Source organism: Aulonocara sp. 'chitande type north' Nkhata Bay, linkage group LG5 (genome assembly GCF_057382095.1).
Source record: "Aulonocara sp. 'chitande type north' Nkhata Bay isolate Kocher_YH1m ecotype deep benthic linkage group LG5, A_spYH_male_GT1.1, whole genome shotgun sequence".
NCBI classification, from domain to species: Eukaryota; Metazoa; Chordata; class Actinopteri; order Cichliformes; family Cichlidae; genus Aulonocara; species Aulonocara sp. 'chitande type north' Nkhata Bay.
The window spans coordinates 32,168,557-32,195,339 of record NC_141348.1 but is presented as its reverse complement, the minus strand read 5'-3'; the positions used below and the strand labels follow the sequence as shown (position 1 = coordinate 32,195,339).

Sequence of the window (26,783 nt, the reverse complement as noted above, 5' to 3'; positions counted from 1 at the left end):
AGTACCTTTCTTTCCGCTTGGCAGTGTGAATCCAAATAACCCCCTTTACACCACCCCGAATTACAATTATCCACAACTTATAGCCTTTAAAACTGTACGATTTGTGCAGCAGTGGTCTGTGGAGCTCTTTTTAAGGTTTTAACCTGTAATTATTTTCCTTTGGTGCTGCGAATGCTGGAAGATTTGTTTTGTAAATGGTAGACCATTTGCCATAATTTAAAATGTGTATATTGTACCACTAAAGGTTTCTATATTTAATGTTTATTTTTGAAAAAGGAAGGGGCCAAAAAAAAAAATCAGACTATTAATAAAAGATTCAAAAAGCATAAACCTAGTTATGCTCCAGTAATTTCTTGCCTTATTTGGCCCTTTTCCCCAAAAATGATAATGGCATAGAGAGTAATATTAAGACAGCAGGGAGCCACGTTATCTGCCTGTGTACACAAACCACCATGAGAACTCCATACATACAGATTTATGTAAGGTGGAGTGTATTTTACATGTTTTAATATAATAAAAATACTAAAATTTTAGTCGTACTTTCAAATTTCAAGTGCACAGTCAACTATTACAATGGAAGATTGCATAGTGATGAGCAAACAGAGAGCACTAAAAACAGAAAAAAACACAGCAAAGTAAATGTTAAACAAACAGCCACACAAAAATGGGTCAGTTATCAAACAGCAGTTTGAAGGTGGATGTTCACTGTAATAATTGGAACTTGATATTGTTGCCAAATTTAGAAGCAGCGTGAGTCTGACAAAACAACTATTTGTATCCTAATCCCACTTTAACTTGTTTAGTTCTGCACATTTATAGTCCTGATGATGACGGTTTGTCTGGGATTATAAATATGACTAGTTGTTGTTAAAGTAACTTTTATCATTTGGCTTCAGTTAAGGTTAGAAGATGAAAATTAAATTATTAGTGTAAATTAATACGACAGCAAGGCAGTCATAGGGCTGCACTAAACAGAATGAAAAAAATGAGACAACGAAAGCGAAGAAAGGACTTGGGGTTCTTGAACAATTAATGGGAAATGGAGGAGAAAGAACGACAGGAATGAGAGCTATGGCAGACCATTTTATCCTCGGTAAATCATAATGAAGATGTCTGGCTGTATATTAATACAAGTCACCCACTCGTGGCTTAATGGAAGATACAGTGCCTCATTTGTGCATGTGTGTCACATGAAGGAAAAAACCTAGATGTCCTGGAAATCTATAGGGCACCAACTACATTACAGTGAGGCCGAATTAAACGGAGACAAAAACATTTCATCTTCATTTTCTTCTGTCAGATGTCACCTTCGTGCAGAAGTGGATAACTGTTGTAATAATTTCATTGCAAGAAGGAACATGGCTTTGGGTCAATTCTAGGAGTTGACATTTCACCCTTAAGCCACAAAAGTTACCCAAAAACACTCCATATTTCTATTGTTTAGCCAGTTTTGTGTTTCAAAGTCACACGTTTAAGCTACTCAAATATTTACCTTCCTTTGCTTTTCTTAGCCACACATTGCATTTGTTTTTAATTTCTTCTGAAGCTCACTGCATGAGCTATCTTATTCTGTTAGGCTGGAGTATTATAGTCTGACTCACAGACGGGGATCTTCTCATCAAGTTTTTCCTTCCAGATCCTTGAAAAGCAAGAAAGCTGGAATTGCTTTAAGTCTGAATAAACAGTGACATATTAATAATATCAGAGGATAATATATCAACAGAAAAGGCACATGATTCCTGAATTTAATAGTCACAGGTAATGCGCTTTGATTTAATTCCAACAGTCGTTTATTTAATGAGCAGCCAGGGTTGGTGTATTTTGGAAATAATAGCTAAACAGCAGCATAAAAGCCACAGTATCTAAAAATAATGTGAAATGTAACACAGTGGGGAGTCATAAGCTTACGCTCCTGTCATCTGTCTGTAAAACGAATTGAAGGAGGGGGAAAAATTCCAGATAGGGCAGCTACTGACAGTTAGCAAACATAAATGCCTGAATTTTTATTCTCCCCTTGGGACCAGTTTGACCCTGGAGGTAATCATATTAAATAGGCATAGACAATAGCGAGACAAACAGGCTTTATTTCAGGCAGCAGGATCTGACAGCTTGTGTGAACATAATGCTGAGTGTGGTGTACTGCCTGAGTGAGCTGATGTTTGGAAAGTTCTTGAAACCGTGGTCTCGCGCTCCAGTAGATCGTCCTTGTAAACAAATAAATGGAGAACTTTAGTTTAGTTGAAGCCACTCCAAAATGACAGGTTTCCTCTCCATTGAAAAAACTTCTCTTCCTTTTAAAACCCAGCAAGATGTCAGTCCTAATAGTGATTACAGTTTATCACAAAAAGGTGTCTTGCCTTATGGAAACGTATACTTTGTTTTTAATCTCATTGTTGATGATGCATGGATATGAAACACAGGGAAATGAATTATATGTAGAGTTGTACTACATGCTCATATGTATCCTTGTGATATATATAGGAACAGGACCAAAGATTTTAAATCTTTACTTTTACATTTATGTTTATATTAATCATTATATCAACCCCAACCCTAATTCTGAGCTTTATCCCATGAAAATCACTAAATACATTTAGTACTCTTGTAGGTGAGATAGGTTTGTTGTTACCATTATTTGTGTCTTTGCAAAGTTTCTGTCAGAGTACTCTGTGGACTACTTCTTCATATTTAAACCAACAGTCCAGAGTACTTTAAATCCATTCAGTGTGAGACCAGAATTTATGAGTTTTGTTTTAAAAGCAAGAAAACCTCATTCAGATTCACACTGGTTATTAGTTAATACTACCAAAACTTTCTTAGCACAATGCATGTACATGTGAATGACAAATCAAAGAGGAAATGTGTTGTTTATGTGTTGCTTTTTAGTCTTTCTGCAGTTTTGTAAGAGTTTTTTTTTTTTTTTTTTACATCCTGAGAGCATCACAGAAAACTGAAAAAGAGAAATCATTTTAAAACAAAAACCTTACTGGAAGTTGTAGATAGGGGAGAAACTATTACACACTTTGCTGCACTGGTAAAATAAAATGAGGGCTGGAGAGTTTTTGTTTTGCTTTTTCCACTTTTTTCTCTGCAACCTGTCAAGCATGGAAGCATTGCTTTTCCAATCACTAAAGCGTCTTGATTTTCTCTTAGGTGTGGCCTGCTGCAGGTAGGAGACCGTCTTCTGTCGATCAATGGAATCCCCACAGAAGACGGAACACTCGAGGAAGCCAATCAGCTCCTCCGAGATGCTGCATTGACCAATAAGGTCACACTGGAAATAGAGTTTGATGTAGCAGGTTTGTAAACTTGGCAAAACGTTTTAGACCTTATACCATGTCACACATGCACCATACATATTCCTTGCTAATTTGCGAAGCCTGAAAAACGTTTTCACAAAATAGAAAGACACCTTTGTGTTCTTTAATAGCTCCCATTTAAGACATACCTTTGTTTAAAAAGCACATATAATCTCATTTTCACAGACTGGATATACTGGTGAGATTCCTGTGCTGTGAGCTTTTGTGTTAGCACAGGCAGGATTAGACAGAATAAATACAGCTCTTCACTGCAGAGCATGGCACCATTGACATGCTGTCAACCCCTGTGGAAAGTATGAAGAGTTCATTCAGGGTCTTTATTTCTGATTTCTCTGTAGAAGAAAAGTCTCAACAGATTCCATTTTGGAAAATGTTAAACTCGGATTAGGATTACATCAATCCAAGATTATTTTTTAGGAATCAAATTACATTAAATAAATACAGTGTAGTGCTTCTTTTGAAGGGAATCTGTTCAGTACTATAATTTCATCATTCTAGTAAGTGAAGGCTGAATGACCTGCTTTCTTTTTTAACTTTGATATAATTTTTCAAAAAGTCATTTTTGTTTTTTTGTTGTTATTCATAATAATGATTCAAAAGAGACTTGGTAAAAAAAATACATGTGTAGTATAATGGAATTATACATCCAGGCATGTACTTTTACACCTGTAAGTGTAAAAAGTCCTTGTGAAAAAATAAAGTACTGTGCAGTTTAGGTAGTCAGTGGGAATTTTCAAACAATTTAAGTGTTTGATTGAGGTCTCTGCAGTTATTAATAGTAGCTTTTTCACTCATTGAGTTATATGGCTAGCAGATAATTTGGAGGTAAAGGATGCTCATAACTAACTCTATAAATTAAAAAGAATAGATTTATTAGATCTACTGATAATAACCCTAAATTTGGGTGGTAAGTATTCACCCAGTGTTATATTTATATTGGTTTTTGTTTGCTTGATTGTTAGTGTGTTTTCCTTTTTAACTACTTTGAGTAGATCTGTTTTGTTGTCTGCTTTCCTGCACAAGCTGTTCAGGAAATTAAATGACCTTTTCTTGGTGAGCGAAACAAACTCTAAAGTAAGAAACAGATCCAAGTAAGGAGTCAGAAAGCCTTACGTAGTTGCTGTGCTTACAGTTTTAAAGGTGTTTTACTGGTAGAATTAGTATTTACTCCTGTAGGCAAACAATGAGGATTTACAGTCCCCGTTTGCCATGTAGGAGAGTATTATCTGTTTCTTTTTACATTACTTGTTTCTCTGGTTATGCTTAAGTGTGTGTCTGTGTTTCTGTTGCAGAATCAGTGGTGCCAAGCAGTGGTACTTTCCACGTCAAACTGCCGAAGAAAAGAGGAGTGGAACTGGGGCTCACCATCAGTGGTAGGAACACACACACTTGAAACATTTTTCATGTGATCCACTTTTTGTTTTGAACAGCTGCTGGCAGAATGTTTAAAATTCATTCGACCACCCACATGCATTTTTTATGATAACAAAGTCTGCAGAGAAGCTAAGCTATAAATTCCAACAATGTTTATTAAATGCTGTAGATATTGTTTGTCTTTCTGGTGCCACTAGCATTACACTGTGTGTCCAGCATTTTTTCAGTTAGAGATAAGTCACTTAGTTTCAACTGAGGAAAATCTACACAAAATCTCTACAGTGATGTTTTTGACTAAGCTTTGAACTTCACTTCAATGGTCCATTGTGGAGAAGAGACAGTTGAGAGGAAAAGGTATACTTTGGATTCCATCTCCTGATTCTTCCAACTTCATCTATGATCATAAGCTTTAAGTAGCGACCAAAAGAAAGAGATCCTAAGTGATCAAAATCAGTTTTCTCCATAGATCTGTTGGGTTCAGACACCACACTGCTATGCAATAACTATGCATGCAATTATCAGATGGACTTCAAAGCAGAAAAACATGAATGACTGCTCACCTGTTGTTTGTCTATGTTCACAGCCTAAGACATAGCCCTGCATTAGGGGACAGGTTCCAAAATTTTAAGGCGGGCTCGCAGTAGAACTAGACCTCCTTTTCATCAAAAGATGAAGTAGTGCGGGGATTTAATAAGGATGCCTCCTGGGTACCTTCCTTTAGAGATTCTCCAGGCTTGGAGGAGATCCAAGTGTAGACCCAGAACTCACTGGAGAAAATATATATCTCATCTGAGCTGGAGCATCAGGGAATCCCCCTGCAGGGAACTGTAAAAGGACGTCTGAATTACTGATGAGCCTGGTGCCGCTGCAGTAAAGAAAAGAAATTGAAGCTAAACTTTGTGGCAGCAGTTCGTAGGTTGATGTTCGTTTGAATTCGAGTGCACAAGGTCAGGGTTAATTTTTCTAGTTTTTGTGAAACACATTTCTCGGTATCATTAAATATACTATGAGATGAACAAAAATACTGGCTATGAGCTACCCGCTAACATCAATGGTCAACCTCACTGTGTGTTAAATAAATAGGAGTAAATTTATGTTGCAGAATCCATAGAGCCTTTCCAAAGTTGATGTTCAAAAAGAACACATGGGCGCAATGATCAGTGGTCATGTAGTGTATACAGTACAATGTCGCCTTAAACATTTGTAATCAAAAATAAAAGCACACACTTGCGCATTTACCCTGCAGACTTGGAATTATTCTGCCAGTCAAAAGTGGTTATTGAGAAAGTAATTCATCACACGCTAACTGTATCTGTAAAGCTTTATAGCACAGTTTTCATTCTTCACTGGGAATGACCTAAATTCAGTGTTTAATTATACCTAGCCTGGAATGTGGGTATAATGTAGTGTTCCACGCTGTATTATTTTAAGAAGCATTAGCTCAGTGACAGGCGAAATACTGAACCTGACACATTTTTAAATATTTAAAGAGAAGATAATTGAAGACGGCTGGGCCCCAGCAATTTTGCTGGAGGTTGTGTGGAAGAAAACAAGCAGGCAATGCCTATTTATTTTTCTTGTCCACTATGTTGAATTTCTTTAAAGAAAATATGCACTTTTTATGTCTAGGATTTTGGGCCTTAACTTAATATGTTATATATTTTTTAATGGTGATGTAAATCATTGTCTGTGTTTTGGAGTAAATACTAAATCGAGGTGTGATATCTGGCTCCTAAAGATTGTCTTGACTGCCTGTAAAAATGCTGCCATTAAATCCTCAGAGTAAACCTGCTTTTGTGTATCTTTTTGGCGTTGCCAGTTCCACATGCCCCTTTGTCCACTCAACATGATTGGGGGGTACTGAAGGAGATGCAGCTGTGAATGTACTTTCTTTTAGTCTCTCTTATTTTCTCTCTATCCCTTCTTACATTAGGCATCAATGCTAAAAACCTTGTGTGCACCTTGTGTGTATCTGCACATGCCTACTATGCCTGCCTCTGATGTTTGCTGATACCAAGTGACATTTCATATCCCTGCCACACATTTGCATTTAAAAGTGCTGTATATATATATCGTGTAAGAAAAATAGCTGAAGACATAAGCACCGCAGAAACAGTGCAGCTCTCTTAAGTTATTTCTGCAAACCAGTCCTACAGGATAACTGAGAGTATACTATAGTGTAACTATAGCGAGTCTAAGCGCATAAAAACATTTTTGTCCTTATTTCAACTTTCCTAGCTAAAGAGACAGGATGTTTGAGCTATCATGTAAATCAAATGTCCAAATCAAACCAATTCTCTTACCTCTGGTCATTTTCAGCCCTGAAATGTGGGATTTTATTATTTAGTTACTCCCTTGTTCTTCAGTGACATTGTAGTGATGTGTTATAGTTGTAACCATCTAAATAACTAATGATAATAACCTCAAATTAAGTTATATTGTCACAATTCTGATGTATGGTGTATATAAAATGGTATAAAGCAGGTTGTTCCTTGGCCGCATTTGAGACAAGAGAATGGTGCAATGGTGCCACCTGCTGAACAGAAAATATTCACAGCTAGCAAAGACATGGAGCTTCTGGGCTCACGCTCAGAGAGCAGGGAACCCAAAATGTTGGCTATTGTGACAAATCTGCGTGCAGGCAATTTGTCCTGATGGGATTAAAGAGGTGATATTAGAGGATGGATGGATGACTATACAACCTTAATGTTACTATTTATATTGAACTGATTATTATTATTATTATTATTATTATTATTGTTGTTGTTGTTGTTGTTATTTTTATTTGTTGACTGACATGTTATATTTTGATGTTGTTGCTGCTGTTCCTTCTAAATCTTATTATGGTTTCATCTACCTTAACAGCCAGTAAGAAGCCAGGGGAGCCTCTTATCATTTCTGACATCAAGAAGGGGAGCATGGCTCACAGGTATTTTTTAGGGACTAGTGTTATATTCCTTTGTAAGGACTGCATGTTTCGCTTTTTTTTTGGGGGGGGGGGGGGGTCTGCCACCTTAAAAAAAAATTATTTTCAATTTAATTTTGTTCTGGGGTTTTTTTTGTTTGTTTTGTTTTCTGTTTTTGAATTTATATCCATATTATAGTTCACTTTGTCCTTGTGTTTTATGACACTTGTTACAATGTATCACCTTCTGGGCTATTTTGTTTTGTTTTTAATCTTAGAGTAAATTGCACACTAAGAACTAAAGGACACCAGACTTTACTAGTCATGTGTGTTTCTCTTGTTCACAGTAATACACAGTTACAGTGATATGAGCTTTAACATAGACCCCCTTGCCTTAATGCTTTGTGTCCTATATTCAGCAACGTGCTGGACACTGGAAGAAATTTTTTTGGTCCATATTAACACGATAGTATCAAACACCTTTCTAACATCAGAAGACGGGTACACTGCAGTCATAAAGAAATAGATCTTATGCTCGGGTTGTGTTGAAATGATGGACATTTAATACTAAAGGGATCATTTTGACTATATTTATATACTTAAATGCACTGTGTTGTTGCCTTGTGGATGGGCTCAGATTTTTGTGTTAATAAGCAGCTGAATAGTGCTCAAAAGTAAGTAATAAGAGTGAGCACTACCACTTTCTAACAATATAAATTATATAGAGGTTTGGAGACTTACATAGCAAGGACCACTAAAACTAGCCAGCTCAATACAGGTTTTTTTGTTTTTCTGAGTGGCTGGGTTTATGGGTGTTGTATTTATTTTCCAACTAATATATTGAGGAGCAAGCTATGTCATATCATATACTCATAAAGTTACACTTTTTTTAGAATTCCATTAACTTTGAAATTTTAGAAATTAAATTTGAAATTTGAAATTTGAAATTATAGAAATTATTCAACTTAGTAACATAAGTGTTTTTACTTCAGCGCTTGATTAATATCTAAGAGAGTCTCAAATGCTTTGACTTTTTCTCTCTTTTTTCTTTGTCACTCTCTATTCTTTCACTCTCTCACCACCAGAACAGGAACACTGGAGCCTGGAGATAAGCTGCTGGCTATTGACAACATCAGACTTGAAAACTGTTCCAGAGATGATGCGGAGCAGATCCTCCAGCAGTGTGAGGAACTCGTCAAATTAAAAATACGTAAAGATGAAGACAACTCAGGTACTTTTGTGAATATAGTTGTTTCTATATTTGAGGGACAGAGCTCTGACCTGAGATAAGCTGATGTTTTAAGTTTTCTTCAGTTTATTATTTCAGCTACCGTCAGAAAAAAAAGAAAGCTGTACTAATGAGGTTTGACCACAAGGTGGCACTATTGTCCAAAACTCTGGGACACTGACACAACTAAAATGGTCTTCATGTGAAACAAAGAATGTATTATAAATTACAACATAAATCCAACATGTTTTTACAATATAGTATAATTTTATATAGAAAAATGTGCAGTGACCTATTATGGGAACTGGAAACAACAAGCAGTAGCCTAGAGTCCTAATCCATCTAAGGACTTTTGTGCATGGTCGCATATTCACATTTTAACAGTCTTACAGCTTACACCTTGTATTTGTGTATACATATAAACACATTCAAGTTATATAATATGACGTGAACACACACACACACAAACTAAGTTAGGGACTGTGTAATGAGGGTAAATAATGAGACTGTAGTCATCAGGCACAAACACACACAAGGAGGAAATAACATGTGTGCATGCTATATGATGACAAGGCAGTCTTTTCCTTGGTTACCATGGAAACTGTGTCTTGCCTACCAGTGTAGTCTCAAGAAGCGTTTTGACCTACTTCTGGAATCAAGTGTGTTTGTGTGTGCACATTTCCAGTGAGCAGGTAATGGGATCCAGTATTACTTAGTGACCTGAAGTGTTTTGTGTGCGTGTGCATCAGATAAGAAGCATCCATCAGACGGTATAATGTACTCCTCAGACTTGAAACACTAGATTAATGTGTGTGTGTGTCTCTGTGTGTGACTGCTTGTGCGTGTATGTGTGTTTGTGTGTATCAGATGAGCAGGAGACATCAGGCAGCATCATATACACAGTGGAACTGAAGCGGTACGGAGGCCCTCTGGGTATCACCATCTCTGGCACTGAGGAGCCTTTTGACCCCATCACTATATCAGGCCTAACTAAGAGAGGCCTTGCAGAAAGGTACATACTCAGACACACAAAATCTCTTCTGGGAATTCTAGGTTGCCACTTTGTAGCTCTAAATGAAATTCCCTAGATTTCTGGATAGAGCATTTTTGTATAAATCCAAAGCTGATGAATTGAAAATGAATTGAATATCTCACTATGTCTGTCATGTGTTACATGTCTGTGTTGCTCTGTAACTAAAAAAAACAAGAGTACCAGCCAAGCATGGAAGATTGCGTTATTTTACATTAACCAAATGTAGTTATTTTCACAAAAAAAGCAACTCCAAAAGAGAGGTGACTCATGCTCCATGGCTGCAGACTTTTGGAGTTTGAGGTGATGACCCAAATGCAGACGGAACGAGGCGTGAAACGGGAATTAACCAAAAGCGAGACAATTTATTGACTGGTAAGGGTACAAAAACAAAGGCAAAGGAAACCATAAACTCTAACTGAACTGGAAAAAGACAAGAGAAACATGGAAATAAGAAACGTGGAAATCCTGAGATCACAGAAGATTAAACAGACAATCCGACAAGAGACAAAGGAAAACTGACACAAAGTGTACACACAGGGATGATTAGGGAGAAGGAAACACATGGGAACACAGCTGGGATGAATAAACATAACAACACAAGGGAAGCAAAACTAAACACACTGAACACGGGACAAGAGACTGTCAAAATAAACAGGAAGCAGACAGAGACATAGACGAAGACACCTGGGCTTGACACAGAGATGGGGATAAGCAAACAGGGGGACAAAAGACCCTGACACGACTAAGACACACAGAGGACGAGGGAGCGAGAGGGATGAAACACAAGGAGAGGAACATGGGGAAAGTAAATGGAGATGAGACATTACCGAGATGCAGACATGACCGAGGAAACCTACACAGAGGACATGACAGACTCTCACAGGAGACACAGGGATGCGATGCACCCTATGCACACATGTCCACTGGCAGATAACAGGATACTGTGTTAGCATAAGGCGACCACATACAATTAAAGCTCACTGCATGTTTGCACAGCATATTGCTAACAAGCAGAACAATTACTGTTGTTGAAGTATATGTCAATGTGACATGTATTTACATTTCTGCAATGGTTAATATCAACTGTATCACATCAACACAGAATTGAATATATCAGTTGGCAATCCACCAATCATTGGTCCGAGCCAGTTAGATAAAAACCAAACAATCAGTGCATCTCCAATTTTCATGTGTTGATATTTTTGTCTCTGCTACAACCAAGCCTATATTCCTTCCTTCCATCCATCCATTTTCCAGATTCTACACCAGAAGTTGAGTGTCCAGCATGTGCCATTTGACACAGAGTAATGACAGATGTGATATTCTGAAACACGAGATGGTAGCTAGTGTCCAAAGCAAGACTGAGAGAAAGATGACACAATGTTTTCCCTGAGTCATAAACATCCATTGGTAAATTCAGCTTACATCCACTCGACCACACAGCACCTTCAGCTTTTATAACAGGCTCACGTGTTATTCCATCAAACTATGTTCACAGAGGCAACATGCTACTTTCCCACTTCCAAATACACACACACTGTGACCCCATTTCTCTGAGTCTGTGATGTAATTGCTCTATTTCCCATTCTAAACTGTTGTCGATAAAGCACTCTACAAATAAACTTGGTGCAACTTGACACAGATGAAAGTGCAGGAATACAAACGATAACCACAGTGCTACATCTTACACCGACCCACTTTTTCTCCTTTTCTTTTTTTCTTTTCGGTCAAGTGATTTAATTTTGTTTAACCACCAAAGGGCGTAAGGGCCAGGCACAAACTAGGACCATTATAACTTAGGTCTACCTTATCCGTGTGCGTACATACTGTTCACCAAGAAAGAAAATGCATTCTTCCAGATATTGTTTTTAGTGGCACATGATTTTCTGAAAGTAGCACTAAGTTTAACTTTTTGGCAGTCCTCTTTCTACAAGTCATCTACAGTGCTTTAAAAAAAAAAGTAATTAATTTTTGCATATTTATATTTATAGCACATATTTCACTCAATTTAATACTACACAAATACAAAATAGTTTTTAAATGATGATATTATTTATTAAAAGAAAAGGCTATCCAACCTACCCAACCTACCTCGGGGCAGAGATAGCTCAGTAGGTAGAGTGGTGGCCCCATGATCGGAAGGTCGGGGGTTCAACTCTACTGAACGGTTACCCTGAGGTACCCCTGAGCAAGGTACCGTCCCTACACACTGCTCCCCGGGCGCTGCATTGGTGGCTGCCCACTGCTTCACTGGGTGAATGGGTTAAATGCAGAGGAACTATTTCCCTATGGGGACTAACACATACACATTATTATTATGTGAAAAAAGTGGTGCCCCTTGCACCTGGTTGTGCCACTCTTGGCAGCAAGAACTGATTTCATGCATTTCGGATAACTGACAATGAGTCTCTCAAGTCACTCTTCTTTTCAGAAATATTTTACTGTATCTCAGCCCCATTGGAGGGTTTTTGACCATGAATGGCTTGTTTAAGATCACGTCAAAGATCAGATCAGTCAGATTTAAAAGTCTGACTAGGCCACTCTAAAACTCTTTTTTTAAAAATTTTTTTTAAATTATTTATTCATTTGAGCCATCCAGAGCTAGACTTGCTGGTGTGTTTTGGATCATTGCCACCCTTTAGGGCATGAACTGATGGCTAGACATTCTCCATCAAGATTTTCTGGAATAGTGCAGAATTCATGGTTTCATCAATTATGGTAAGTCATCCAAGTCCTGAAGCAATAAAGCAGCCCCGGACCATCACACTAACACCATCTTGTTTGACTGTTGGCATGATCTTTTTATAAAATGCTGTATTAATTTTACATCAGACATAAGAGGATACAAAACTTTTAAAAAGTTTAAATTTGTTATGGGCTTCCAGCAGGAAGGCTCTAAGAGTTTCTGGGTATGACACTATGTATCCATCCATGAAGGAGGAGGAGCTATATGCAATCCAAAGCAGATCTGGGAAAGAAACTTATTCCATGAAGTTTGATTGTCATAAGATTCCAACATAAGCTTATAATACAGTTTTAGTCTGAGGGTGACAGGCTGTAATGCATGGATCCTAGGGTGGAGCTGATGTGCTCAAACGGCTCAGTCACAAATGGTGAGCTTCTAAGACAGGTAGGGGCACTGTGTCTGGTGAATACTTCACTGACAAACTTACTGGCTGCCACCTGTGCTGTTGCCCCTCTAACCACACACACCTTAATCTACTTGGAGAAATTGTCAACAAAACCTACCTTGATTTAATAACCTGACAGACTGAACAGGAAGCAACATAAAGTTTGATATCCGCTGCCATTTTTGGCCAAAAAAACCTAGACTACAGTTCTACGAGTGCTTGGGAAATACCACGGTGACGTGCAGTGGGGTGGTCATGATAGTAACTGAGCAAGGTACCATGGAGTGTTTAAGGTATTTCAATTGATGCAAACCACATCTGTGCTTTGGGTCTTTATAGTAGAGTAGACCATGGTAAACAAAAGATGATGAGGAACTGTTTCCACTCACGTCTGCACATGGGTCTGTTCCTAGATTTCTGGACAGCTGGGCAGTGACTGGGTCATCTAACTGCATTTGTTTAATATGTGCACGATCTGTCAGTAAAACTGGAGGCATAGTATGGCAATATAAGCTACCAGTGATGTTGCACTCTGGCAAAAAAAATCTGTGGGAACAAGGAGGAAACTTTTGGAGTCACAAAGACCAGCAGGCTAGTCGGCTGATATCCCATTAGCCGACTAGCCTGCCAGGATGGAACATTAGCCACTTGAGGCTGTTGTAATCTGTATATACTGTATATATAGTTACACGAAGGCCCTTTGCAAAAGATCTGAAAGGTTCAAGAACTCAAATCACAGCTAAGTGCATGGCTTTTCTGATTTATGCAGGGTTAATAGACCTGTGATTATAAAATGTATTCCTAAGATGAATGGGGATGCCAGGTTATAGATTATAGCAAAATGCTGATAAAAACATTTGTTCATTAAGTCAATAGATAGCCAAGGAATACCATCAAGGACACACAGGCTCACAGATGGATCCGTCCACTGGTGAGGTTGGCAAGGATAGGTGTTGTTCTCCAGGATTTAAGCTCATCCTTATCAGAAATCAGAGTTAGTGATAAGCCTAGGTTATGATTGGGTTGGGTTTGGCTCTGCCTTGTTGCAACTTGGGCAAAAGTGAGTTGTGTACCAATTCTGAAATGTAAGAAATATAAAATAGGCTTGGGTCCTGGTTGGTGTGTTGCCGGGGTTGTGGGCGGGTGGGTGCATGGGGGCCCGGCCCTGGAGCAGGGTGCCGCCGGTGCGTCGAGCCGCCTGGGGGGCTCTTCAACTGGTGGGGGGGATGGTCACATCTTGCAGGAGCTTTCTTCTCTTCAGGAACTCTCTGCAGGAGGGGGAGATACAGGAGAGGTGGAGGAAGATCTCAGCCTGGGCGTTTACCGTCTTATGTAGTCTGGAAGATGTGTGGATGGTGGGGTGGGTGCAGTTTTCTCTGTGGTGGGGTTGGGTGGACTGTCCAGGGCTCTGTGGAGCCGGGGGGCGCTACTGCACTGGGCCCCGGTCTGGATGGGCCTGGGCCCCCCTTCCCTGGCGGGTCGCGGAGGGTGGGAGTGCCTACTGGGGTCAGCGGGGGAGCTGGCCCCAGGGAGGGGTTACCTGCCCCTCCCTTCCTTCCCTCCCCATCTCCAGCTGCCTCCCTCTTCCCGCTCCTCCACAACCACCCACACATGCAGGGCCTTGGAGTGGGGGTATGTCACCAGGGTGCAGAGGAGGCTACCCCCCCCCCCCCGTCCCCTTCTGGCTGCCTCTGCCTCAATTTTATCCCACAACTTAGACATTCACATTATTCACACTCTCATTACACATACATATAGGATCTTGGGGGTGGGCACAATCACGGAGTCCAAATCACCATCAGGGTGTATACCTCACCCCTGACGTCGTTGCCCACCTCTCAATTTTAAATACACTTAGTCATTGAGGGCTAGCAGGAGGGACTATGCGCTTACCTGCTGTTCCTTGGCAGGTAGCTCCATGCCCTCCTGGGTTTTAATTGCACCTTAGAACACATATGCATCAACACTACAATGAGCGGGTGGAGGGAGGTTTGGAGTCTTCTCCCACCCCCATTCTCTGCGGCCTGCTGGAGCGGGAGGGCTAGTAGGAGGAGTTGGCCGTCCGACTGCGGTCTGGGGTGTGGGGCCTCCCTGCTGCTGCGGAGTCGGGGTGGTCTGCCTCTCCCCACCGCAGGGAAAAGGGTAACACCACCTGGGTCTGGGTGCAATTCCCCCCTCCAGGGGCAAGGGTACCTAGACCCGGTTTGTAGAGTACGCTTGGGGAGTGTGATTGTGTGTACAGCGTCTCTTTATGTCTGTCTCCACGTTGGTTGAGTGTGGAGTGAGTGCATATGAGAGCATGAGGGTGGGAATGGATGTTTGTGTCTGTGTGTGCCTGTATTTCTGTGTCTATATGTCAGGTTGGGTATCAGACGCCACCTCTCTGGGGACACCTCAGGCCCTCCAAGGTTTGGAGGCCTATCTCCACCCACCACCACTTCCCCTGCCGGTGGCGGACTCCCTCAGGTGTCGGTGTGTTGGTGGTTCTTTGTGTCTGGGGGTGGGCGTCCGGGTACACACCGGCTCACTCCTTGGCGGCCGCTTGTCGGGGCCTGGGGCCTGGGGCTCGCTCGGGCCCCTTTGGAGGTGGGGTGCCCCCGGCCTCTCGGCCTGGGGCTCGGTCACTCAGGCACAGCTGGGGGCCGGCGGAGCTCACGGGCGCGTCACTGCAACTCCCCCTGACTTCTGCTCCGCGGCTGCTGGGCGAGCCCTCATCTGGGACTCTCCTCAGCTCTTACTGGAACAGTGGCGCGGCTGCCCCTCTGTTGGTCTTCCATGGTCTCTTGTGTTCTGGGGGCCTCTGGATGTCTGGAGTTTTGATCTCCTCCATATCCGCTTCACACCCTGGAGGACGGGGCTGTGGCCCCCCCACACTCCCTAGCAGATCATTACATGGAGAAACCTTTGGAATGCAAGCATGCTGATCCACACAGGTATGCACACATGGGTATTCACAGACGCGGACTAAAGCTTTCTTGGCTGCTGCCTCAAAGCACACTGTGCGCTGTCTATCTTGCGTGCTGCACAATATCGTTTATTATTTAGTAAATATTGATATCTATGACTAGCTAGTTTATTGTGATGGTGCTTTGTTTTCTCTATTATTATGTTACTCTTTGTTGTTTGCTGTCTCCTCTGTTTGTTTTTTTTGTTTGTTTTTTTTTTTTCTCCATACAGGTGACCCAGGAGTTCTTTTTTTTTTTTCTCTCTCTTCCCCCCCCTTCTCACCGTCTCTTCTCCCCTTTGGTTTTCTTTCTTTCTCTCCCCCTCTTTCTCTCATTCATTCCCCCTGTCCTATTTATTAAAAAAAAAAAAAAAATGACAAAGGATGAACTGAAGCTCTGCCATCACGTAATGTCGCATACTGCTGTTTCTGATGTCATTTAAAAAAAAAAAAAAAAAAGAAATATAAAATAAACATAAGTCACCTTTGGTCTGGAGCTCCATGCAAGATCTTACATCAAATTGGGCAGATGATCATGAGAAAAGTGGTGGATCAGCCCAAAACTACATGGGAGGAGCTTGTTAATGACCTAAAGGCAGTTGGGACCACAGTCACCAAGAAGACATTTGGTAACACGCTATGCTGTAATGGACTGCAGCAAAAAGGCACATGTATAGGCCCATCTTACATTTACCAGTGAACCTAAATCTGAATCTAAATGATTCAGATAAGACTTGGGAGAAGGTTATTTGGTAAGATAAAACCAAAATCAAGCTCTTTGACATCAACTTTGAAGGAGTGCTTAGTATGGGCACAAGAACACCATCCCTATATCCTTAAAAAAACTTATTTGTTATGCTAGGCTTTCTCAAAAAGTGTTTAACATATATGTTTAGTATATGCTTTCATAAGCCTGTGTGTGAGACCTCAAAATGAATATCTTCCTCAAATTAGGTTGGAATATAAAAGACAGTTTTTCCTTTCTTATAGGGCTTTACAAGAAAGTGAAAGTTTTAATGATATTCAAGGGAGGCAGTGTTATTCTTTTCACCTTGTTCTGACCTTAGTCCAGTCATATGGCGGTTTATCTTAGTTTTCCCTTACTTTATCTTATCTTAGTTTTGTATGAACATAAAAGAGTAAGATCTTATCTATAGAAACTCTGTATCACTGTAGTAACACTGTATCACTGCAGACCATTGTTATATATTTTTTTCTATCCAATCGTGTGCCCTACAGTAGTTTGAAAAACATGGAGCCAAGGTAAATACAAATTTGTTTTTCTTTTTCTCTAGCTTTAATTGCTTGCTCTTATCTAAGTATAAAATAATAAAATACAGGTCAGAAAGCCTTCCTAAAATATGAATGTAGCCATGAGCAATACCACTGTGGTGCAGCCCCAGTGACACTATCCAGTCGCCTGCCCTCTGTTAGATTATAATTGTGTCATACTGAGATTCACATGTCAGCCTCATATATGTCCAATTTAAAACTAATCCATTTCACACACTTTCCACAATACCACAGGCAAAAAATCACGGCCACACTTATAGCCATATGCTAACATGTCGTTAGCATGGAATCTCTTCGTTGTGAGTGAAGACACAAAGGTTCTCCAAAGAAAACCACAGGGGGGAAAACACACACACAAAAAAATTGTAACAACAAATCTAGTCAGACACTTAAATCATCTTCACCCAGTTGAATATGGACATGTTAAAGAAGCTAACACAGGACAAGTGTCTTGCCTCAATATTAGCAAAGCAGTTATGAGGAAAATTATAGAGATAACTGGAAAAGCAAATATGGGTGTGTGTCCTGATAAGATTGATTTTTGTTTGTACATGCTGTCAGTTAACTTTTTTTAGAAAATCAGAATTGGCAAAAATCTGTATTAGTTGGAAAAAATTGTAATCAAAAATAAACCAGTAGCAATAATACTTGTAAACACTGCAGCTGTCAGGGTTCCTGGGTCGTTGACCCAGTGTTTTCTGTTTTGTCATGTTCGGTTTATTTTCACATCTGTGTTTTCTGTGCCAGCATACCGCCTGCGTATTGTGTTCCAGTTATTTCCATGTATCATTAGTCAGACTAAGTTCAGCTGCGTACTCACCGGTTTCTAATCATTCATCACCCAGCGTGTATTTAAGTCCTCAGTTCCATCCGATCCTTGTCGTGTCATTGATGTACGTCTGATGTTAGTGTCGTCTGTATGTTCAGTTAGCCAGCCAGTCCTTTGTTCATTCATTCATTCATTCATTCATTCAGTCAGTCAGCCAGCCAGCCAGCCAGCCAGCCAGCCATTTCCTCCCTCTGTACTGTTTGCTCACTCCTTCGGCAATAAACATCCACCTTCACCTACCTTCCTGTGAGTCCAGCGATTGGGTCCTCCTTCTCTCGTCCACGACACTACTCCTGACAGAATGACACGACCACGCGTTGTGGACCCAGCGGACTCTGAACTTTTCGAGCGGCAGGAGGCAGCGCTCCTTCGCTGGACGGAGGGGCTTCGGGGAAAACAGCGGCTCTTCGCGGAGAGAGAGCACGTCTTCAAGGGGACTCGCCTGGCTCTGGGCGGGCCTCGGAGACGCCGCATTCCCCCCTCACCTGCTGCCTCACCTGCACCGGAGCATTCGCCGCGGAGAGTGGGCGTCACAGGCCAAGCTTCGGCCGCTCGCTCTCCCGCCGCTCCGCTCCTCGCTCGCCCGCCAGCCGTTTTACTCACCGGACCTTCACCCTCGCAATGGCACAGCGGCTCCGCCTACCACCTCGGCTCAATGGAGGCTCCCGCGCCAGAGGCTCGGCTGTGTACCCCACCCGCTTCCTCTTCCCGGAAAAAGCGGCGCACACGCCGCCATAACAAGGACTTTTTTCACCTACTCCCGGTGGTGAGTTCTAGTGACTGTTTTCCACCCTCCTCATTTGATTCTTCACCTCAAATAACTAATAGACTTATCTCTGATTCATGGGGAGTCTCCCTCCTAGAAGAGGACGTAGACTGGGACGAATTTTTCTGCTCTGCTCCCCCAAAAACTGTTCAGTCAAAGACTGTAAATAGTGGAGGCAGGAGGACCAGAACGATCCCAGAGAAACCTGCCAGTATCACACACCCGGTCGTTATCTCCACTCCCGTCAGTCAGGCTACACCCACTCCAGTGCCAGCTCCCAGGAGGAGGGCAGCTGCGACCCAGTCTACCTCCACGCCCGCTCCTGTTTCTCGGGTGGGGGTGACTGGTGTCCAGCCACCTCCCGTGCCTGTCCCAGCGCCCAGGCTGAGGGCAGCCAGAACCCAGCCAGAACTCCCTAGCGGCTTGGAAGAGCTAACCGGTTCACCTGCTACCTCACCACTTCATCCACCTCCTGACCCAGCCTTTCACGCCCTCGCACTATCCCTAGTTAGATCAGCTGAACTGGCCCCTGCCCAGGCACCAGCCTTACTAGCCCAAGCTGTAGCCTTATCTCCGTCACTAGCTCAGTCTGTAGCTCAACCATTAGCCACACCAACCTCAGCTCCGTCGTCAGCCTCGCCTACCTCTGTTCATCCCTTAGCATCTCCACTCCAGTCAGTTCCCTCACCTGCTGTTCAGCTTCCACTCCAGTCGCCTCCTGTCCTCCAGTCAGTAGTCCAGTCGCCCGTCCACCATCCTGTTCAGTTCCCGGACCTGCAGCCACAGCACCCAGAGCCAGCTGTGAGCTACCCTGCCTCTCAGCCAGGGGTTTCCGCACCCGCTGGCCCGGCCGCTTCCCTGCCAGAGGTCCCCACACCTGCTGGTTCTGTCCTGTGTGTGCCAGGGGCTCCAGTGCCCACTGGTTCTGAGACCGTTTTCGCTGGAGGGCCCGAGGAGCCCGTCCAGCCTCATGCCTCGTCAGCTGGAGGGCCCGAGGAGCCCATCCGGCAACCTTCCTCGTCAGCTGGAGGGCCCGAGGAGCCCGTCCGGCCTCATGCCTCGTCAGCTGGAGGGCCCGAGGAGCCCGTCCAGCAACCTTCCTCGTCAGCTGGAGGGCCCGAGAACCGCACCAGCCTCATGCCTCGTCAGCTGGAGGGCCCGAGGAGCCCGTCCAGCCTCATGCCTCGTCAGCGGGAGGGCCCGAGGAGCCCGTCCGTCCAGCAACCTTCCTCGTCAGCTGGGGGTTCAGGAGAACCGCACCAGCCTCATGCCTCGTCAGCTGGAGGGCCCGAGGAGCCCATCCAGCAACCTTCCTCGTCAGCTGGAGGGCCTGAGGAGCCCGTCTGGCAACCTTCCTCATCAGCTGGAGGGCCCGAGGAGCCCGTCCGGCCTCATGCCTCGTCAGCTGGAGGGCCCGAGGAGCCCGTCCAGCAACCTTCCTCGTCAGCTGGAGGGCCCGAGAACCGCACCAGCCTCATGCCTCGTCAGCTGGAGGGCCCAAGGAGCCCCTCCAGCCTCATGCCTCATCAGCGGGAGGGCCCGAGGAGCCCGTCCAGCAACCTTCCTCGTCAGCTGGGGGTTCAGGAGAACCGCACCAGCCTCATGCCTCGTCAGCTGGAGGGCCCGAGGAGCCCATCCAGCAACCTTCCTCGTCAGCTGGAGGGCCCGAGGAGCCCGTTCAGCCTCCCGTCTCCGCTGGAGTGTCCGAGGGGCGCGTCCAGCCTCCCGTCTCCGCTGGAGGGCCCGAGGAGCCCGTCCAGCCACCACCTGCGGCTGCCTCGCTGTCACCTAGCTCTGCTTCTGCTTCGCCTGGTCCAGCTTCAGCCTGTGCCTCTCCTGGTCCAGCCTCTGCTTCTGCCTCGCCTGATCCAGCCTCTGCTTCTGCCACGCCTGGTCCAGCCTCTGCTTCTGCCACGCCTGGTCCAGCCTCTGCTTCTGCTACGCCTGGTCCAGCCTCTGCTTCTACTACGCCTGGTCCGGCCTCAGACTCTGCCTCGGCCTCTGCTTCGCCTGGTCCGTCCTCAGACTCTGCCTCGGCCTCTGCTTCGCCTGGTCCGGCCTCAGACTCAGCTTCGGCTTCTGCTTCGCCTGGTCCGGCCTCAGACTCAGCTTCGGCTTCTGCTTCGCCTGGTCCGGCCTCAGACTCAGCCTCGGCCTCTGCTTTGCCTGGCCCTACAGCTGCTCCTCAGTCTCCGCCGGCTCCCGCGCCGCCTTCTGCAGCTGCTCCTTGGCCGCCTTCTCCTCGTCGCCGGTATGGTCGACCACCGCACCGGCTCAGTGGCTGCCGCCGTCTTCCTCGCTGCCGCCCACCGGATCGACTTCAGCGTCTCTGCCGGCCGCGTGGCCGCCCACCTGAACTGTATGGGCTCAGCCACTGGCCGCGTGGCCGCCCGCCTGAACTGGCTCTGTGTGGACTCCGTCCCTTCGTCCTGTGCCCCCTCCGCCCGCCCTGTTCTGGTTTTTTTTCTTTTGGCCGTCGGGTGCCGGCCTTTGGAGGGGGGGGGGGTACTGTCAGGGTTCCTGGGTCGTTGACCCAGTGTTTTCTGTTTTGTCATGTTCAGTTTATTTTCACATCTGTGTTTTCTGTGCCAACATACCGCCTGCGTATTGTGTTCCAGTTATTTCCATGTATCATTAGTCAGACTAAGTTCAGCTGCGTACTCACCGGTTTCTAATCATTCATCACCCATATTTAAGTCCTCAGTTCCATCCGATCCTTGTCGTGTCATTGATGTACGTCTGATGTTAGTGTTGTCTGTATGTTCAGTTAGCCAGCCAGTCCTTTGTTCATTCATTCATTCAGTCAGCCAGCCAGCCAGCCAGCCAGCCAGCCAGCCAGCCATTTCCTCCCTCTGTACTGTTTGCTCACTCCTTCGGCAATAAACATCCACCTTCACCTACCTGCCTGTGAGTCCAGCGATTGGGTCCTCCTTCTCTCGTCCACGACACTACTCCTGACAGCAGCTGCTTTTTTGTACATTGATCTTTGATTTTGTAGGAAATGAGAATTTCTGATATTAGTGTATTTTGCGGTATTATTTAAAAATACTAACATGGTGCACTAGAGGTCAAAATATGTTTTCACAAATAACTTTTTTGATAGATATTTAATGGTTTAATGCTATTCAGACCCCTCTAGAGTCCTTTTTAGGCTTATTAACAATCTTCTTGTATAATGATATGTATGAGGTTTAACATTTTTTACTTTTCCTGTGTGGGAATAATACAAATTTCTACTTCTGTACCTTTGTGTATCTCGTACCTATGTAGGACTGGGGCTATACATGTAGGTGATCGGATCTTGGCTATCAACAGTGTCAGCCTGAAAGGGAAGCCACTGAGCGAAGCCATCCACTTGCTGCAGATGGCTGGAGAGACGGTCACTCTCAAGATAAAAAAACAGCTTGACAGTAAGTATAAAAACTAGTAACAGTAACATGCATTTTAAATCTGTCTTTTGTGCGCAGTGTTGGCTAACGTGTTACCGTTGCCACATTACATCTTTCAGTACCGCCGTAATGTAACACGTTACTGTGCTAAATTAAGTAATCACAGTTATAAATAAGGTGTTACTTGCATTACAAAGGTTCTTCCGTTATCTGCACACCAGGTCAATAGAACAAAAACCTTGCGCAGAATCAGATGGTTTCAGTTCCTGTGCAGGAGGTAAAAAAAAATAGGAAAGTAATACAGTAATACAGCTTTTGCGGGGCGAAGATATGGAAACCCTGTTGTTTAAAACATGCATACAATATTTGTACTGTATAAGTGGTATGTAACAGGTTAGCTGTTTGCAACTCATATCCTAATAGATCTGATTTAAAACCTGTTTATAGGTAAATGCAGAGAAGAGGTCAGTAGGTTAACCAGTTCAAGTTTCATTTTGTCTCTTATAAGCATTTAATGTTGAAAAATATACATGTAGTAAAAGGTTCACATATGTATTTTACCAAGTTAAAAATTAGAGTTAACCTTTAAATTAAATTGGCCTCTTTTTTTTTTCTTCAAGACATAGAAGACAGGAAGACGGCAGATATAGAGGACACAACAGAAAACGAGATCAGTGACCCTGAGGAGGATGATTTGACAGACAGCCAACAAACCAACAAGCTATCAGAGCTTTACTCCACAACAATACCCAGCGTTGACTCTGCTATGGAGTCATGGGATGGCTCAGGGCTGGATGCAGGCTATGGGAGCCAGGGTAAGCTACATTTGAGCATGTGTAGAAAGTGAAATTTCAGGATGTCTTAACCCTGTAAGAAATATGTTAATGAAAAGAAGGAATATATTAAAAGCACTCTTTCTTGTATTTGGTCATTTCATCTATCCTCTTGTAGGTACATACACCCATCAAGCAGCTGGTATCGCTCTACACCCGCATGAGTGGCGTAGTGCCAAGCAACAACGAAGTACCACGCCTCCTCCTGGACGTCGGAAGAACTACCCGTTTAGTGATGGAGGCTTCAGTGAGGATGACTGGGACAAACCACCAGGGTAGGTCTGAATTTAGTTTTAGCTACAAAGCTGTTCGTTGTGACTGTCTTTTTTTTTTTTTTTTGTTTATCATACACTTTTTTTTTGATATCACCTTTTTTATTCATAAAAATCCATATAAATGTTGACTTATTGACTAAGGGCCATTGTAGGCTGTCTGCACTCACTTGATTGTACAGTTTATTTGTGAGTGTGTGTTTTTTATCCCTCAGCAGTAAAAAGAAATGATGGGGTGACCTTGACCTCAAGGTCAAGGTGATCTGACCTTGACCTCAAGGTGACATAGATAATAGTTTCTATGGTTCATCAACACTATCTTTTGTCCTGTCTTCCTCTCCTCATACCCAACCGATCATGACAGATGGCTGTGCTTCCCTGAGTCTGGTTCTGCCAGAGGTTTTTTCCTCCCAGTGATGCCAAGTGCTTGCTCATAGGGATAATCAGATTACTCGAGTTTTCTTTGTTTCATTGTAGGGTTTTTACCTGACAATATAAAGCTCCTTGGAGTGATTGCATTTGTGATGTCAGTTCTATATTAATTATTATATTGTGGAATGATTAGGAATCACAGCTCAGACAGGTCCTTCACTTTTAGTCCCTATCCTTTGACACAGTGTGAAATTGACTGTGATTTCTATCTACTTTTTATATACTCTAAAGCTGTTTTGTTTTCTGTATCTTTTACCCTTTGGCCCGTGTTTGTCTTTTATGTTTGGTGTTATTGAACAGCAATTTGGTCAGCCCTGCTAATGTTTCTAAAGCTGTTTTATGAATAAAGTGCTATGGTATGGTGTGGAATGGTATGATATATTTCACCACTATAGATCTTCAAAATGCATGAGCTTATTTTCTGCAAGAAAGGATTTTATCTTTAACACTGTTTCACTGTGCCAGTATCATCACCAAGAGCTCATGGCGAAGGGTACACCTCATTGCAGAGATTGAGTCATGAAGTCAGTGCTACTGTGAATATGTTGTACCTGTGTCTTTGTGTATCTCTGTGTAAAGCTGTGATGAGTCAGAAGGCTAAGGCTAGTCAGCATGTTAAAGTTACATAACACTTTTGAGGGTGTACAGCGAGAGAAAGGGATTTTCGAGGAAAAAAACAAAAATCAGTAAAACAATGAAAGTGAATTAATCGTGTTAGTTGGGGACATTCTGGGTTAAATGATTACTTTTGTTCGGTTTAACCATGACAGATACAGACAGTGTGTGTACAGATTCTGTGTCCTTAATGTCTTTTTGTAAGTGAAAGTTCCAGTGCTAAATCAGGCACACTGCATTTTCATGTAGCCAACTATTCTCTGCACTTTAGATAAATAAATATTATAATTATAATAATTATAATCATAATAATAAAATATTTAAGAGAAAAATACATTTCGCACAATACACAACGTGTGATCAAAAGGCAGTTCCATGAAGATAAAGCTTAAATATATTTGTCTTGCTTTGCATGGTTTTCCCCTTTTGTAGTACTCAGCAACAGAGAAAATCCAGCAAAATGGGTGTGGAAACTTGTTTTATTTGTGTGTCTGTTTTTGTGTGGCAGATTTATTGGCCAGCAGCCGGATGGCATTCTATTGGATCCAGAAGACAGTTTCTGGTGTCAAGCTCTGGAGGACCTGGAGACCTGTGGCCAGTCAGAACTACTAAGAGAAATAGAGGTTAGTTAGTATTTTTCACAACTATTTGACTTCAAGTGTAAAATTGGCATCAAAGATGAATACTGGACTTAATCAGCATACAGTGCTCACTGAAGTGGATTTGCACTTGAGTCAAAGGGTTTTAACAACAGTTTTGTTGCAGGTTTTTATGAACCCTCATATTTTAATGGTTGTAAACATCATGTTTAATCTGCAGTTTATTTTAATGTATAGCATGTTTAGTATTTAGTATTTGAGGGTGAGATGGTTGTCTCGGCACCAGTGGGTCAAGGCGCTGACCTCCTCCCTGTAAGCCGTCTCATCACCTTTGGTGATAAGACCCACCACTGTAGTGTCGTCCACATACTTCAAAATGATGTTGGAGTTGCTAGTGGCCGTGCAGTCGTAGGTGTAGAGTGAGTACAGGAGAGGCCTCAGTACACACCCCTGTGGAGCACCAGTGTTCATTATGACGGGGGATGAGGTGATGCTGCCCAGTCTGACCAATAGTATTTAAACCAGTAACAAATTGTGCTGAACGTATGAATGTTTGTCAAACAATCACATTGGCAAGCACTCAATGTCTCCAAATGGTTGGTTACAAAGCGGTAACTCAACTTGTTTCAATTCATTGCAGGCATCCATCATGACAGGCACAGCCATCAGTCTTGGTGTAGATGGTGTCAACAAGCCTCCATCTGAGCCCATACTGACCCACAGCAGGATGAGCCCATTGCGGCGAAATTCTCTCCTGCATCAAGGCAACTTGCACCACCAAGGAACACACCTCCATCAGGGTGCTCATCTTCACGAGGAAGCCCACCTTCATGAAGAGGCTCAACTTCACCAAGGTTAGTCACTGATATGACACAACTAAGGGTGGTTGTTTCCAAATTTTAAACAGAAAAATATAGTAAAGTATCATTTTATACCATGTATAGAAGGATTACTTGTTAAACAGTTGGTTAAAAACACTTGCAATATGTTTGCCACTCAGACCCCCATCTACACGAGGAGGCCCATTTCAACCAGGAATTGCACCTACAACAAGGGGTCCACATTCACCAAGATATCCAATCCCCTCTCCTGCACCACGAGCCCAAGTCAAAGGCCTCACTGAGAGTATCAGAGAGGACATGGGAGTCCCGTCGGATCAAAGAAGAGATGCAGGGTATTCTGTCACCAACACCACTAGAGCTTCACAAAGTGAGTTCAGAGAGAACTGGACAAAATATGTTTTTGATGTGGGTTAGGATGAAATATTGAGAATATTAGGTAAACTTGCAGTAGATAATTAGAATTCAACCAAAAATATCAATGTAACCATTCAAGCTGACATTGCTGTTAAAGTTTGTAAGCATTGGTATCTGGTCCAAACTTTAAAGTACACATTTTGACTTGACATGTCAAACACTGTCATTACTAATAACTTTAATAATATCCCCTTTCTAGCTAGCATGCATAGTGAGTTCTAGTTTACTCTTATGAGGTTTGAAATGTTCTTTTTTACAGTGCAGAGTATTATGTAATACAGTATAAATACCCAGCCTCCCTGGGCAACTGTTATGCAAGTGACTACATGTAGTTCAGCCTTCCATGAATTTACAGTCACAATTTGAGGAGACGAGGGCCAAGTGAAACATGTACAGCTCAGAGCCAGAATGAGAAATACATGTTTTATCCATAGAGAGAAAATACATCACAGTGAACAACTATTACAGCCTTAAGTCGTGCCTCGTTAATCGATCATACAACATTTCAGATGAATGTCATAATGCTGCTGCATTTTTGGTTTTGTATCCAAAAGGTACAGCAAA

At 42.9% G+C, this 26,783-nt stretch overlaps 1 protein-coding gene across 4 annotated transcripts in view; it reads left to right on the top strand.

The window, feature by feature from the left end:
* The window catches only part of LOC147331035 (glutamate receptor-interacting protein 2-like), a 183,158-nt gene that overhangs the window by 148,935 nt on the left and 7,440 nt on the right, over window positions 1-26,783 (top strand). For all 4 annotated transcript variants that reach the window (XM_086293042.1, XM_086293041.1, XM_086293045.1 and 1 more), the window contains exons 13-23: window positions 3,154-3,299; window positions 4,613-4,693; window positions 7,560-7,623; window positions 8,685-8,830; window positions 9,695-9,839; window positions 22,094-22,233; window positions 22,833-23,027; window positions 23,164-23,320; window positions 24,873-24,987; window positions 25,604-25,817; window positions 25,964-26,172. In XM_086293042.1, coding sequence (XP_086149168.1) covers window positions 3,154-3,299; window positions 4,613-4,693; window positions 7,560-7,623; window positions 8,685-8,830; window positions 9,695-9,839; window positions 22,094-22,233; window positions 22,833-23,027; window positions 23,164-23,320; window positions 24,873-24,987; window positions 25,604-25,817; window positions 25,964-26,172 — 1,612 coding nt within the window. The remainder of the gene's footprint in view (window positions 1-3,153; window positions 3,300-4,612; window positions 4,694-7,559; window positions 7,624-8,684; window positions 8,831-9,694; window positions 9,840-22,093; window positions 22,234-22,832; window positions 23,028-23,163; window positions 23,321-24,872; window positions 24,988-25,603; window positions 25,818-25,963; window positions 26,173-26,783) is intronic.